At 37.5% G+C, this 13,245-nt stretch overlaps 1 protein-coding gene across 2 annotated transcripts; it reads left to right on the forward strand.

Moving 5' to 3' along the window:
* Positions 1-175: 175 nt before the first annotated feature.
* Positions 176-6,213, forward strand: LOC110661104 (T-complex protein 1 subunit gamma). 2 transcript variants are annotated; one of them, XM_058153364.1, is made up of 13 exons: positions 176-442; positions 559-620; positions 1,366-1,438; positions 1,894-1,961; positions 2,874-2,943; positions 3,206-3,274; positions 3,363-3,434; positions 3,791-3,864; positions 4,218-4,880; positions 4,949-5,074; positions 5,216-5,320; positions 5,413-5,487; positions 5,865-6,213. In XM_058153364.1, exons 1-13 carry the CDS (start codon positions 418-420, stop codon positions 6,054-6,056), a joined length of 1,674 nt encoding a protein of 557 aa, XP_058009347.1. In that variant the 5' UTR covers positions 176-417; the 3' UTR covers positions 6,057-6,213. The 2 variants fall into 2 exon arrangements, with proteins under 2 accessions (XP_058009347.1, XP_058009348.1); XM_058153365.1 differs by lacking the exon at positions 5,413-5,487 and having other exon boundaries at positions 193-442.
* Positions 6,214-13,245: the final 7,032 nt, after the last annotated feature.

A 13,245-nucleotide genomic window follows, 5' to 3' on the forward strand; every position in this document is an offset into this window, starting at 1 on the left:
TCTTTGCTGTTCGAACTGGTCTGAAGGGTAACAGCCGGTTCATTCCGGTTCTCTTCCTTAAACGGTTCAAATGCAAAAGTGGACCGGTTTTAGTTCCGGTTCATTCCGGCTCTCTAATCCAGCATTCAAACGGTGACGTTCTCATTTCTCACCATAAGCCTTCACGAGGCGACGCCGTTGGACGTAGGGCAATAAATTTAAATTCGTCTACTTCCATGCTTTAGCTGTAGACTTCCATGTCATTGTCGGCCTCGCCATTTCTTGTCCGCCGTCTGAGATCTCCACCGACTTTCTGACCAGAACCTATAATCGCCGTCGATCACCACCACTCTGGCAACCTTTAACAAACTAGTTTTTTCTATTGGGCATTAATACAAAGATCCGCCTTGTTAATACAAGGAGAAGGGTAGTTAAAAGATGAACGCTCCCGTTCTTGTTCTCAGTAAGTTCCTTTCTTATAGCCCCTAATTTTATTGTCTTCCTTAAAGCTCGTTGCTTTTGCTCTGATTTTTGTTTTACATAATTAATGGGGTTTGAATGTACTTAAAAAATGAGCAGAGGATTCTTTGAAACGCGAGTCTGGAAGCAAAGTGCATCATGCCAACATTCAGGCTTCGAAGGTAAACCCTAAACAACTCTACCCATTATCTCAAATCTGTTAAAAACACATTTTTGAGAGAAGCATAAGTTTTCTACTTTCCGATATATCAAAGAGAGAGGCGCGTAAGTTTTTATGTGTTTTTTTCCTATTCATTTTTATTCTTTTGGATGTTTCAAATGTTTAAGTCTGCGTCTAGATAGATTTAGTTACTATGTTGATTGCTGCTTTTTGCATTGTGTTTATCTTTTGCTGTATATGAAACTCAACCCAACTGTCTTAATCTTTAAACTAGTTACAGAATTTTTTTTTTTTTTCCCTTTTGCTATATATGATGACAGATGAACTGATTAAATTAGAGACATTGATTTCACAATTGAATAACGTAAAATGTCCATTTTTGCTTCTAGACATTTGTACATCTTAACATTTGACAAATTTCTGGACGGTTTGTGTTTCTTTTAACTCAACATTTGGTTTTTATATTAATTATGTATTTTTTAAACAACAATAGATCACCTTGCTGCATTTCTTTTCTAAACTGATAAGAACCTGCCTTGAAGATATTATCTTCCACTGGGAGAGCGTTAAATTGCATCTATTCTTGCCCTCTTTTGTCTTGGAACTATAGTTAATAATTGTGAATAGGATTGTTATTCCTACATCAATATGTTAGCAAGCTAGTTCATCTTAGATATTTGGGAATTTATGCCTTACGAATTTTTTGTTCAATCATTTGATTTTGCAATGTGTCTAATACTTGACAGGCTGTTGCTGACATTATCCGCACTACTTTAGGTCCACGATCCATGCTGAAGATGTTACTTGATGCTGGTGGAGGTGGGCCTTCTTTTTTTTTTTTGGCTTGTATGAGTTTTTGTTGTGCATGCACTTGTCACACACACACAATAGCATGCATTGCCAACTTCATTTCTATTAACATTGAAATACTTAATGATTGGTTAGAATTTGTTCCTCAATCCTCATCATAGAAATGGGAATTCATGTACTTGCAAATTTGGAGTAGATTTCTTCGAAATTTTTAAAATGAAAACATGTGAATATTTGCTTATGTATATGAGAATTCACCTACACGTTAAATTAAAAAGAAATCTCATTGTTTAAGTGTCCCATGAAATTATTTTGTTAAAGGTGTAAGTTTATCATTATAGGTTGACATGGAGGGTGATACTGGCTTTATCAAAATTCTATGATGAGCGTCAATATATTGCATTCCCTCAATGAAGACCTTCATATGAAGGTACTGATGCTATTGTTTGTCTGCTTGTTAACAGGAATTGTTGTTACTAATGATGGGAATGCCATCCTACGTGAACTAGATCTTGCACACCCAGCAGCAAAGGTATGCTCAACCCCTCCCCCACTTCCCCAAACCCCAAAATTCTTCCCCATCAACTGGAAAGAGAAGCTATGCATGACTCAATTGTTATTTGGAATGGTCTGTAAAAATGTCCCTATCTTTGGCTGAATACACAATAATGGCTTGTTCTTTGGAAATGATCATTTGTCACAAGTACTTAAGTTATTAGGTGCAATGCAGCAGTTGAGTGTAGATGCTAAATCAATTTTGGTTATGTTTGCAACTCTTATTTGAGGTATTAAAAAAATAAGCCATAATTATAAATTGCAGCAGAGGTCAAGTTTTTGAGTGATTTATCATGTTCATTATCATTTTACCGTACAGCCATACGATCGGCTATGTTATATGGTAGTGAGTGTTGGGCACTGAAAGAGTCGTATGCGTCTAAGATAAGAGTCGTAGAGATGAGAATGTTAAGGTGAATGAGTGGCCATACTAGACTAGATAAAGTCCGTAATGAGAGTATTAGAGAAAAGGTAGGAGTGGTGCCAATTGAAGATAAGTTGAGAGAATGGAGATTGAGGTGGTTTGGTTATGTGAAGCGTAGACATACGGAGGCTCCAGTTAGACAAGTGGAGCACATTAGGTTAGAGGATAGAAAGAAAAAAAAGGATAGCCCTAAATTGACTTGGAGGAGAGTAGTACAACATGACCTAGAAGCATTACACATTTCTGAGGATTTAACCCAAAATCGTTTAGAGTGGAGAAAGCGAATCCATATAGCCGACCCCAAATTTTTGGGATAAAAGCTTAATTGAGTTGAGTATTATCACTTGGAATTTGAATTTTTATTAATTAACGTTTGATTTCAGCTGATTTTTTCTCTTCACTTTTCATTATGATGTTTTAATGCCGAATTGTTTCTCTCTTTCTGACATGTTTTTTCTGTGGCAGTCAATGATTGAATTGAGCCGCACACAAGATGAAGAAGTAGGAGATGGGACAACATCTGTCATTGTTCTTGGTATATGGTTCAAAACTGTTGTCTTATGTATACCAATGAAATTATTCTTTTATGTTGTAATAAGGGAGTAGTTAACTTTTGGATAATTGGTTCACTAATTTTAGCATTATGGTTGGTCTATGCTATGCAACATTTACCATGTGGGTTGACTTTGAGAGTTTGACTTGAGATTGAGAATTATAATTTATTTATAGCTGTTTTAGGAGAATTTCATTGTTTTCAATATCATTTCTTAACTCTGTGGGAAATGGCTTTGTTACAGCTGGAGAGATGCTCCATGTTGCTGAAGCCTTCATTGACAAGAATTATCATCCTACAGTCATTTGCCGAGGTAATGTTGAGAATATTTATTGGTCATTCCTTTCTGCCTGTGGATCATCACTTTGCTTTTGATTAAGTTTTTTAAATTTGAGCTGCAGCCTACAATAAAGCCTTGGAGGATGCTATTGCTGTGCTTGACAAAATTGCTATGTCCATTGATGTCAATGACCGTAAGTTGCCAAGTGCTTCATCAGCTTTACTATTTTCTTAACCTGATTAGATTGGTTGATCGTATCTTTGTATCCTGGAATTCTCATGAACATCCTAGCTAGTTTATTAATTTCTTTATAATGGAAGATTCACATTCTTTTATTGTGATATGTGCCTAGATTTGCCACTAGTTCCAAATCCAAGTGCTAAGATTCTCTATGTATTAATTTATTTATTTGTTCTGTTAATGTATTGGATAGTTTACTGAAAAATGAAGCCTAACTTAAATTTTATAAGAACAAATGGTTGTAAGGGCATAAGATATTTGTTTTATTTTATTTTGTTTGTGTTAGTAACATATGGATATGTGTGGCAGGTGCAACCTTGTTGGGGCTGGTTAAGAGCTGTATAGGCACAAAGTTCACCAGTCAATTTGGAGACTTGATTGCTGTAAGCATCTCTCTCATTCCATGGGTTATGCATGCATTATTATTCACTAACATTTTATAATGAGTCTTTCCTGTTATTCAAGCAGTTATGGTTTGCTCTATCATTTTGAACATTGATGAGACATGAAAGTTTAGTGTTTGAAATAACATGGCTAAACAGTCAACCGAGAATACAATAATATGGTGTCCTTTTTTTCAGTCCTTTTACATCTATTCGTTATTTCTTTTTTATGCTTCTAGTCTTCAGAAATAAGTGAGCACTGGAAATTAATTATTTTCAAGCACCTTTTCTTGCCTTAATTAGTATTTGGTAGTTAATTTTGTATCCTTCATGTTGGCTTTGGTTACTTCCAGGATCTGGCAATTGATGCCACCTCAACAGTAGGGGTTGATCTTGGCCAAGGATTGCGAGAAGTGGATATCAAGAAGTACATTAAGGTTGAGAAGGTACCTGGTGGCCAGTTGGAAGATTCTAAAGTTCTTAAAGGAGTTATGTTTAACAAAGATGTGGTTGCCCCTGGCAAAATGAGGAGAAAGATTGTCAACCCACGAATAATTCTTCTTGACTGTCCCCTTGAATACAAGAAAGGTGAGAACCAAACAAATGCAGAGTTGGTTAAAGAAGAAGACTGGGCAGTCCTACTGAAAATGGAAGAGGAGTATATTGAGAGTATGTGTATGCAGATACTAAAATTTAAACCAGATCTGGTTATCACAGAGAAAGGGCTTAGTGATTTGGCGTGCCATTATCTAAGCAAGGCTGGTGTAAGTGCAATCAGAAGGTTGAGGAAGACAGACAATAATAGAATTGCAAAGGCATGTGGGGCTGTCATTGTGAACAGACCGGATGAATTGCAGGAGTCTGATGTTGGTATTGGAGCCGGGCTATTTGAGGTTAAGAAAATTGGGGATGAGTTCTTTTCTTTTATCATTGATTGCAAAGATCCAAAGGCTTGTACGGTTCTCTTGAGAGGGGCCAGTAAGGATCTCCTGAATGAAGTGGAAAGGAATTTGCAGGTACGCAATTTTTTAGTTTTCAAGTCTGTTATATATCATAGAATTACTGAAGCTTGTTTTCAATACAGGATGCAATGTCTGTGGCCAGGAATATACTCAAGAACCCAAAGCTTGTTCCTGGTGGAGGTGCTACAGAGTTAACTGTCTCTTCCACTCTAAAGCAGAAGAGTTCAGCTATTGAAGGAATAGAAAAGGTGAATGGCCTTTTCACTCAAATAAATATTTTAGCTATCAAAAACTCTCAGAAGTATTTGTGGATAAATAAAGTTTTGTGCATCTTGACATGATTTTTTTGATGTTATGATTCATGTTTATGTTTTATGATTGTAAAACAGTGGCCTTATGAAGCTGCTGCCATAGCTTTTGAGGCTATACCACGAACTTTGGCGCAGAATTGTGGTGTTAATGTGATCCGGACAATGACTGCCCTCCAAGGAAAAGTATGAACCTTTAATGTTCTGTTTGCATGGCAGTTCAATTTTTATGATTATTAATCTGTTTTTCTGTCTATTGATCTTCAACTGCTATACAGCATGCAAATGGTGATAATGCATGGGTTGGCATAGATGGGAACACTGGTGAAATCACTGATATGAAAGAGAGGAAGGTATGATAGTATTGTTTCTTATCTCCCATCACAATAGAACTTTGTTCTCCTATTACTGGCATTCTTTTTTTTATTCATTTGACTCTTTGAGAATTGAAGTTAAAACCGCACAGCCTAAAGATGACTCTAGTACCACTAGACTAAGCTTATTGGAACTAGCGTTCTCTTTTTGATATACAGGATATGCAATTTGTGTGATGCAGTCGAGTCATTTAGCTGATTATTCTTTTTACATGCATCTGGACTGAATGGAATATGTTTTAGCTTATTATTTAATATATGTGCACTGTGATCTTTTCCCAGATTCTTGTATAAAATTCTACTGGAAGAAACCACCCATTTTTAGTGATCTGATAACTGTTTGATTATATCATCAGATTTGGGATGCCTATAACGTGAAAGCCCAAACCTTCAAGACAGCAATTGAAGCAGCATGCATGCTTCTGAGGATTGATGACATTGTAAGTGGGATCAAGAAAAAACAGGCACCAGGAGCAGGCAAAGCTCCATCCAAGCCTCAGATTGAGACAGAAGCAGATGCAGACAGTGAGCAGATACTTCCTGACTGAAGAAATTGAGCCAGCTTTCCTTTGTCAAGGTCAAGGGTGTATTTCCCCTGCTTTTCTGGCTGTTAAAACAATTTTGTGTAGCTGTGATTTTGTTTGTCTTTTTATATGTTGTTTTGAACAATGGAAGGAATTTCATATAACGAGTCACAGTTTGGTATTCTTTCGGGTCCTAACTAGTTGATCTACCCCAAAGTGTTCCCTTTGTTGGAAATCTATGATTCTGATGGGTAAGTCATAAATGGATCAATTTGATGGAAAGGCCTGTAACGGGGCTACTCAGACGTTTGCATATTGTTGCCAATGTTTCCATTCAAAATTGCAGAGTACAAATAAGTTTCTTCGTTATAATGAGGGGAAATAGAGATTGAGGAAACGGGAGGAAGGTACCTCTTCTTCATTGACCGTCCATTGTAAAATTCATTGTAAAAAATTTTAGTCGTTCTCTCTACATACGGTTTTGGCAATTCAAATTGTATAGATTAATATTTTAATAATCTCAGAATATATTTATCTAAAGTTATCACTCTATAAAAATATAATTTTTTTTTTTAATTTGATAAATGATACAAACTTGTTACTGAACGTTGGAGAGAAATTTACCCTAATTTTTATAATTTAAAACATATTAGATATCATCAGTTATTGATATTGAATTACAATTAATGTATATTTAAATTAAGCAGTAAACATTAAACTATAATAAAATATTTTTATTTAAATTATGATTATTTTTTACATTGGTATTAATTTTCTCATTCATTAATAAATCTTTGAATTTCAAATTTTAATAATTTTTTAATTATTACAATAATATTTTCAATTCATAAATTAATTAACATACAGGTCCGGGAGCCTCTTTCCATATACTGCATACTTATACTCATGTTCAATGCCGCTTCCCACTCTTTGGTACTATCAGGCTGCGAGCTCTTTTGTACTCATATACAATATACAGAATGAGGACCGTAGCTTATCGGATCAAAACAGATGCATTTCTGATAAACATGATCCTCATACGAGGCAAGTGTAGAGTATACGTGTAACTGAGTTATAAGAAATAGTATATGTTCTTGGAGTTTCAAAAGAGAAGAGAGAAGTTTTAGAAAGTTAAAGAGAAACACACAGGATTTTATTTCTCTAAGATGAAGATGATCCTTTACAACTGAACTAGGCTCTCTTATATAGATGAGAGGCCTTAGGAACACGACAAGCCATAATAATTAAATAGACAAGCTTTTCAAAAGAAAGCTGGTTACACACTCAAACTTTAAATAAAGCTTCACATCGACACTCTAAGTGGGAGACAAGATAAAAGATAAGGATAATAGGGGTTAACGGGCTATTATTTTATGGAGATCTTGACAGGTTGAAATTCCTATAGTCTGAACTGTCAGAGTCAACTTCACCATAAAAGCCTTGATACCAGGGTCCATGTTCTTCTGGTGATGATGGGATCACACTGTCTAGTGCTTCACGTGCTTCGATGTCCATTAGGTGTTGTGAGTCCTGAAAAGCAGGATTGGACCAGTCAATGGGGTCATCTCCTAGGGGAGTGCATGTGATTGAAGTATCCAATGCTGGGCAGTAATTATTGATTTCACATAAGTGATGAGCCAGCTGTCATCTTAGAGGACCCATGCGGTTTTTGTCAGTGATAGTGCCTTCATATGTTCTCCATTCATAATTAGAATTCTGTGACCAAAGGAGACCATCGGGCCTTTTGAAAAAGGGCCTGTGGAAAATGAAAATGGACCGAATCTGGTGTTGCTGGGCTGGAGGCTTGTCCTCAATGCCTTGAGAGTCTATGAGCCTTCTGAGAGTGTAAGCCCAAACTAATAAGGGCTTAAACTATTCTAAGAACCTTGAGAGTAGTGTAACACCCCTCACCCAACTATCTTATCTTACTTTATTCCTTTCATATTTTGATCTCGTTATATTTTAATATTAATTATTTTAGTTTCCCTATTTTATTATTTTACTATTTTTGAAAGTTTCAATAATATTTTACAAATAAAATCTTATCAATTATTTTCATAACCATCTCATGATTCACATCTCATTCATATATCTCAATTTCATATTCATTTCCATGCATTATCTATATATTTCAAATCTGTCTTCGAATCCATATAATCTCATTCATGCTCAAATCACATAAGTAAAATTTTCAAATTTCTTTAATTTACATAATTTCATAATTTCAAATGTAATACTAGTGATATTGTCAATAGGGGTTAGGAACCTCCATCTTATGAACCCTTTTCTCTGTTTGATTTTTTTTTGGAGTTGCCTAGGTGTTCCCCCCCACCCCTTATGGACTCTCTCTGTCTTGGCCCCCCCCCCCCCCATCGCTCTTCAGCGCACGCGAGCGCTACACAAAAATAATAAATGGGCCGCCCACACTAGTGATATTGTCCGCGCCGAAGCCCTCCTCTTTTTTTTTATAACGCACAATAGGGGGGGAACCTCTCCATCTTATGAACCCAGCATCTCTCCCGTGTTTTGTCGATGTGGGATTTGCCTAGGGTGTTACAAGTAGTGTCCTGGATGTGTGGTTCTAAATATAATGGTACAGACCCAAGGTGGGAAACTCAATGGCTATAGAGTAAAGGGTGGTTAAGCACCAGAGAAACCAAAGCTCTTCAAGAAGTAAATCTGTTTCAGGTCTGATATAGTTAAGGAAAGGACAATCTGGTTGGAAATAGGAAATAGGGGGAATGATATGTCTAAGGACGTTCATTGCACTCTGAAAGTGAAAAAGGTTATTTTTGGCATAGGTTTGAAGTTTCTGCAGGAGTCATGGAGGATAAGCTTCCAGGAGGAAAGCTATCTGGAATTGGGACGAGAAAGTTGGGTGTGTTGGAGGGTCCGGCTATAAAGATGAATGGCAGAGTAGATACAAAACTGATCAAGTGGATTGGACTAGGTCGTGAGAGAAGATCAGGGATAAGGTTGTTTTTCCTTTTAATGTGCTCAACCTTAAATTTATATTTGGAGAACAAATCTTTGAGGCGCAAGAGTTATGGTTCAGGAAGTGCCTTGTTCTTGAATTCTAAAATCCTCAAGAATGAGGAGTTGTCCATCATGACAGTGAAGTGGTAACCAATTAGATGGAGCTCAAATTTTTTGAGTCAATTTTTTACTGCAAGGATCTCTTTGTAGACTGAGTGGTAATATTGTTCAGCAAACTTGAATTGTCCACTAGCATAATCATAGATGTCTTTCAGATCATCATGTGATTCGATCAGGATGGCACCCCAGTGAGTGTCGCTAGTATCAGTCTGTAAGATTCTTTCTCCGTTGCCATGGATGTGGAGAGGTGGAGGATTTTGAGCCTCTACTTTAAGAGCTTTGATTGTTGTTGTCTGTTCTGGTCCCCAAGGTAGGGAATTCTTTTTCAGCATCTTTGAAAGTTACCTGGTGTGAACTGAGACATGTGGCAAGAATCATTGGATATAGTTCACTATACCCAAAAACTATTGTAATTGCTTGTGGGTCAGATTCTTGTCAGGAAACTCAAGAAATTCAACAGCTATGTGTGGACGGGGCTGGTACTTTCCATTTTTGAAATGCATACCCAAGAACTCAATTTCAGTACAGGCTAAATAACTCTTTTTTTCAGAGAGTATTATCCCATGGGCTTGGATGATGGAATGGAATTGGGCTAGTAACTGTTTGTGACTATGGATATCTTCTGAAAAAAGAAGAATATCGTCAATGTAGATGAGGGTACTGTGTAGGATGGGTTCAAAAATATGGATCATGGTTTTTTGGAACAGTGAGGGGGCTGTCTTGAGACTGAAAGGCGTTACAGTCCATTGATATTGAGCCGTAGGGATGCAAAAAGTAGTTTTGGGCTTATCTGAGGGATGGATACTAAGTTGCCAAAATCCAGCTTTAAGTCAAACTTGGAAAAGATATGGGCTTTGTGGAGTTGGGTAAAAAGGACATCAGTCTTAGGTCATGGAAATTTGTCATCTTGGAGAAAGTAGTTAAGGGGTTTATAATCAATAACTAGCCTCTTTTTATTTCTGAGCCGCTTTGATCTCTTTTCAATGTAGAAGGCTTGGCGAGCCCAAGGTGAGCTAGTGGGCTCAATCAAACCTTGTTGAAGCAGTTGCTTTCATTCTTCTTGGGCCAAGGCTAAGTCAGAGGGTGTCATGCCTGGGTGTGATGCTTTAATGGGGTTGACATCTTCATTTAATTTGAAAGGTAAGTGGCTGAAGAAGTCTTGGTTTTTCCAAAGAGGGTGAGGATGGAGAAACTCAACATGTGAGTCTGCACAGAGGTGAAGGAGAGATTCTTTTGTTCTGGAAACTCTGGTGGAGTTTTCATTAGTGAGAACAACTTAGGGATGGTGGTGATGGGTTTGAAGTGTCTCTTGTATTTCAAGCCAGTTGGTAGGATCTTCAAATGTTGAGCCTTTTGGTATATATCAAACCCAATAAGAATATCTTTGCCGGGTAAGTCTGAACCAATGATCTTGGTCCATACCGTGTAATTGAGAAAGAACTATATTCCAACGGGTCGTTTTGAGATAAGGCTGGTTTTGAAAACTTTGCCATCTACAGTTTTGAAATACTCTGAATGAGGTTGCCAATCTTCTGAGGGTAAGATGGCTGGGTTCATCATACTCTTATGGGCATCAGTGTCAAGGAAACCAACGACTGAAATGGGCCCTAAGTATTTTTCTGGAAGGATGGACAATGAGACTAAAGGAACAGGAATGGTTTGATGGACTTCTTATCAGATTTGGGCTTGTTGGGCTAAATGAAGACCAAAGTATGGGCTTTCATCAGAGTCTAAGTCAGATTTCGAAGTTGAGGTTTCTGTGTCAAGGCTGTCCAATACAAATACTGTTTCATCATTGGGCTCTTCTTATTATGAGAAGAGTGATTCAACATCATGATCATTATCATCAAAGGGGCAAATTTGTTGAATATGTTGGATGAACTTAGCAACCTTGTTTGGATTTTTTGGATAATTTTTTGCATAGTAGCCTTTGTTGCCACATATGTAACAATGATCAAATTTGGAGGCAGTCTTGCCACGAGTTCTTCTTTTGAAATATCTAACCTTCTGTCTGTGTTTCTTAAGGAAGGAAGTCTTAGAAGAATGCCACTGTTTCTTGTAGAACTTTTTGTGATGCTTCTTCTTCTTTGTTTTGCAATCACAGTTTTTGTCTTTGCATTTAATTGACAAGCAAGATTTCTGGCAGACATGTTTGAGTGTCTTGCTATTATCAATAATGTCTCTTAACATTTTCTGCTGATCACACATTTTCTCTAAACAAGCTAATGTGAGCTGGTGGATTTCTCCAATAGATATTGTATTGAAATCTCTTCTAGTGGCTATGATGGAGCGGTGAAGTTCTGGTTGTAGTTGCTCCGGAAGAGAAGCAATGTATGTATGATGCAGATTTACGTCATTGAAACCATTCAGCAGATAATAGCGCTGCACCATGTGATGATAGTGTTTTTCTATGTCTATCTTTTTAAGAGAGTAGTAGCGCATGTCAAAGAACTCTTGTTTGAGTTGTTTGTTGTAGAGGGAGGCATCTCCAGGAAACTCAATGAAAATGAAATTTGCTGTGGCAAGGGGTGTAAGATGGCAGAACTGTAAAAGATGATATTCTCCTATAGAGGAGAACCAATCTTGTAGCATTCCAATAGTTCTGGATACAGATTCTTGGAGAACTGCATGGGAATCAATGTTAGTGTGAAGAACCTGAGTATCAATCCATGCTTTAAATTCTGCAAGGCGATTACGCCATTGAGGTGGTGGCACATCATCTAAGGTGAACCACGGTCCTGCAGCAGGCCGTGAGGACTACTTAGAATTAGGTGGATCAAAGGACAATTCTTCTGTGTCCTCATTTGGAATTTCAACATGAGCGGTGCTAGCAATAGGTTCTGTTGCTAGTCCTAGTGGAGGAGGAGGTCCTGTAGCACCAGTAGTGCCAGTTTCAGAGGCAAAAGGGACAGTAGAATCTGCCATAAGTAATCCAGTGAGATCTGCCAATTGTCCTTCAGAATCAGAAGAATCATATGCATAAGAGTCATCTAAAGATGATTGTTCGGTTGGGATAATAGGTAATTGAGAAGGTGATAGGAGTATGCTGAGAAAGCATGTGTTGTGGAGGAGGAGTAGAGCTTACAGGTGCTTTGCCTTTTGCTGGGTCTCTGGTTAATGATTCATCAGAAGATGAATAGGTTGGTTCTGGATGAAAAGGTAGTATTTGAAGGGGGGTAGTTATTTTTGACAAGAAAGGAGATGGGGAGTATGTAGATGGTGGCATCTCTGGTTGAATGGGTGAAAAGGGGGAATATGCTGGAGCCAGAGTGGCTAAAAAGGGATTTTGATTTTTTGTAAAGGAGAAAGGATTGTATGGTACTGGTTGTTGGTGTTCTATTAGACGATGCATGTCAGCCTCGATTTGTGCAATTTGTTTCTTCAGCCTCCTAATTTCTACTTCCTTCTGATTGAATTCAATCCCAAACCTTTTCTGTTGGATCATAGATCGGAGATCTTTATCAAGATGGTAGATTTTTGATTGAAAATCTTTGCACATGTTTTCAACGTACAAAGAGAAGGAATCAACTTTCCTTTCAACATTATGGGAGTAAGACAAAACATGATCGATTTTGGAATCAAGTCTTTGCAGAGTTTGATCCTGGGTTATAGCATTTTTTGTGTGTCAGTTCAGGACTTCTTCAGCATGAGTCAAAGGACTTGGGTGTCCTTCATGAGTGACTTTTGTAGGCTGGATAAATGGTCTAATGGAGACACCAAAATTTTTGTCTGTTTACTGAGAGAGAGGAGGAAACTCGGATTCATAGGAAGTGGGTGAGAACATCATGTAGGGAGAAACCATTGGCAATGCAGGTGGTGAAGCAGGTGGTGCACATTTCACCAGGACTGGAGATGGAGGAGGATAGCCTTCTTTTCGCAAGATTTCTAAGGCTAATTCATAAATGGGCAATGGCTTCTTTTGCTTAGTTTCTTCATGAATACCTATCTAGGGTTTATCATCTGGATCATCTTTGTGGTGAGATGGGTGACAAGATGGCGACCGACAAGATGCCTTTTTTGTCTTAGTCAATTTCTTCCAATTTCTTTCTGATAGTGGATGCTCATACTCGTTTTCCCAATAATCTTCATCACAATCACAATCATTATCACATAATCC

Source organism: Hevea brasiliensis, chromosome 9 (assembly GCF_030052815.1).
Source record: "Hevea brasiliensis isolate MT/VB/25A 57/8 chromosome 9, ASM3005281v1, whole genome shotgun sequence".
Taxonomy (NCBI): Eukaryota; Viridiplantae; Streptophyta; class Magnoliopsida; order Malpighiales; family Euphorbiaceae; genus Hevea; species Hevea brasiliensis.

Coding starts and splice junctions, on each gene's coding strand:
- LOC110661104 (XM_058153364.1), top strand. CDS start 418: ATGAACGCTCCCGTTCTTGTTCTCA. Junction 1,439..1,893: donor GTTACTTGATGCTGGTGGAG/GTGGGCCTTCTT, acceptor GCTTGTTAACAG/GAATTGTTGTTACTAATGAT. Junction 5,075..5,215: donor CTATTGAAGGAATAGAAAAG/GTGAATGGCCTT, acceptor ATTGTAAAACAG/TGGCCTTATGAAGCTGCTGC.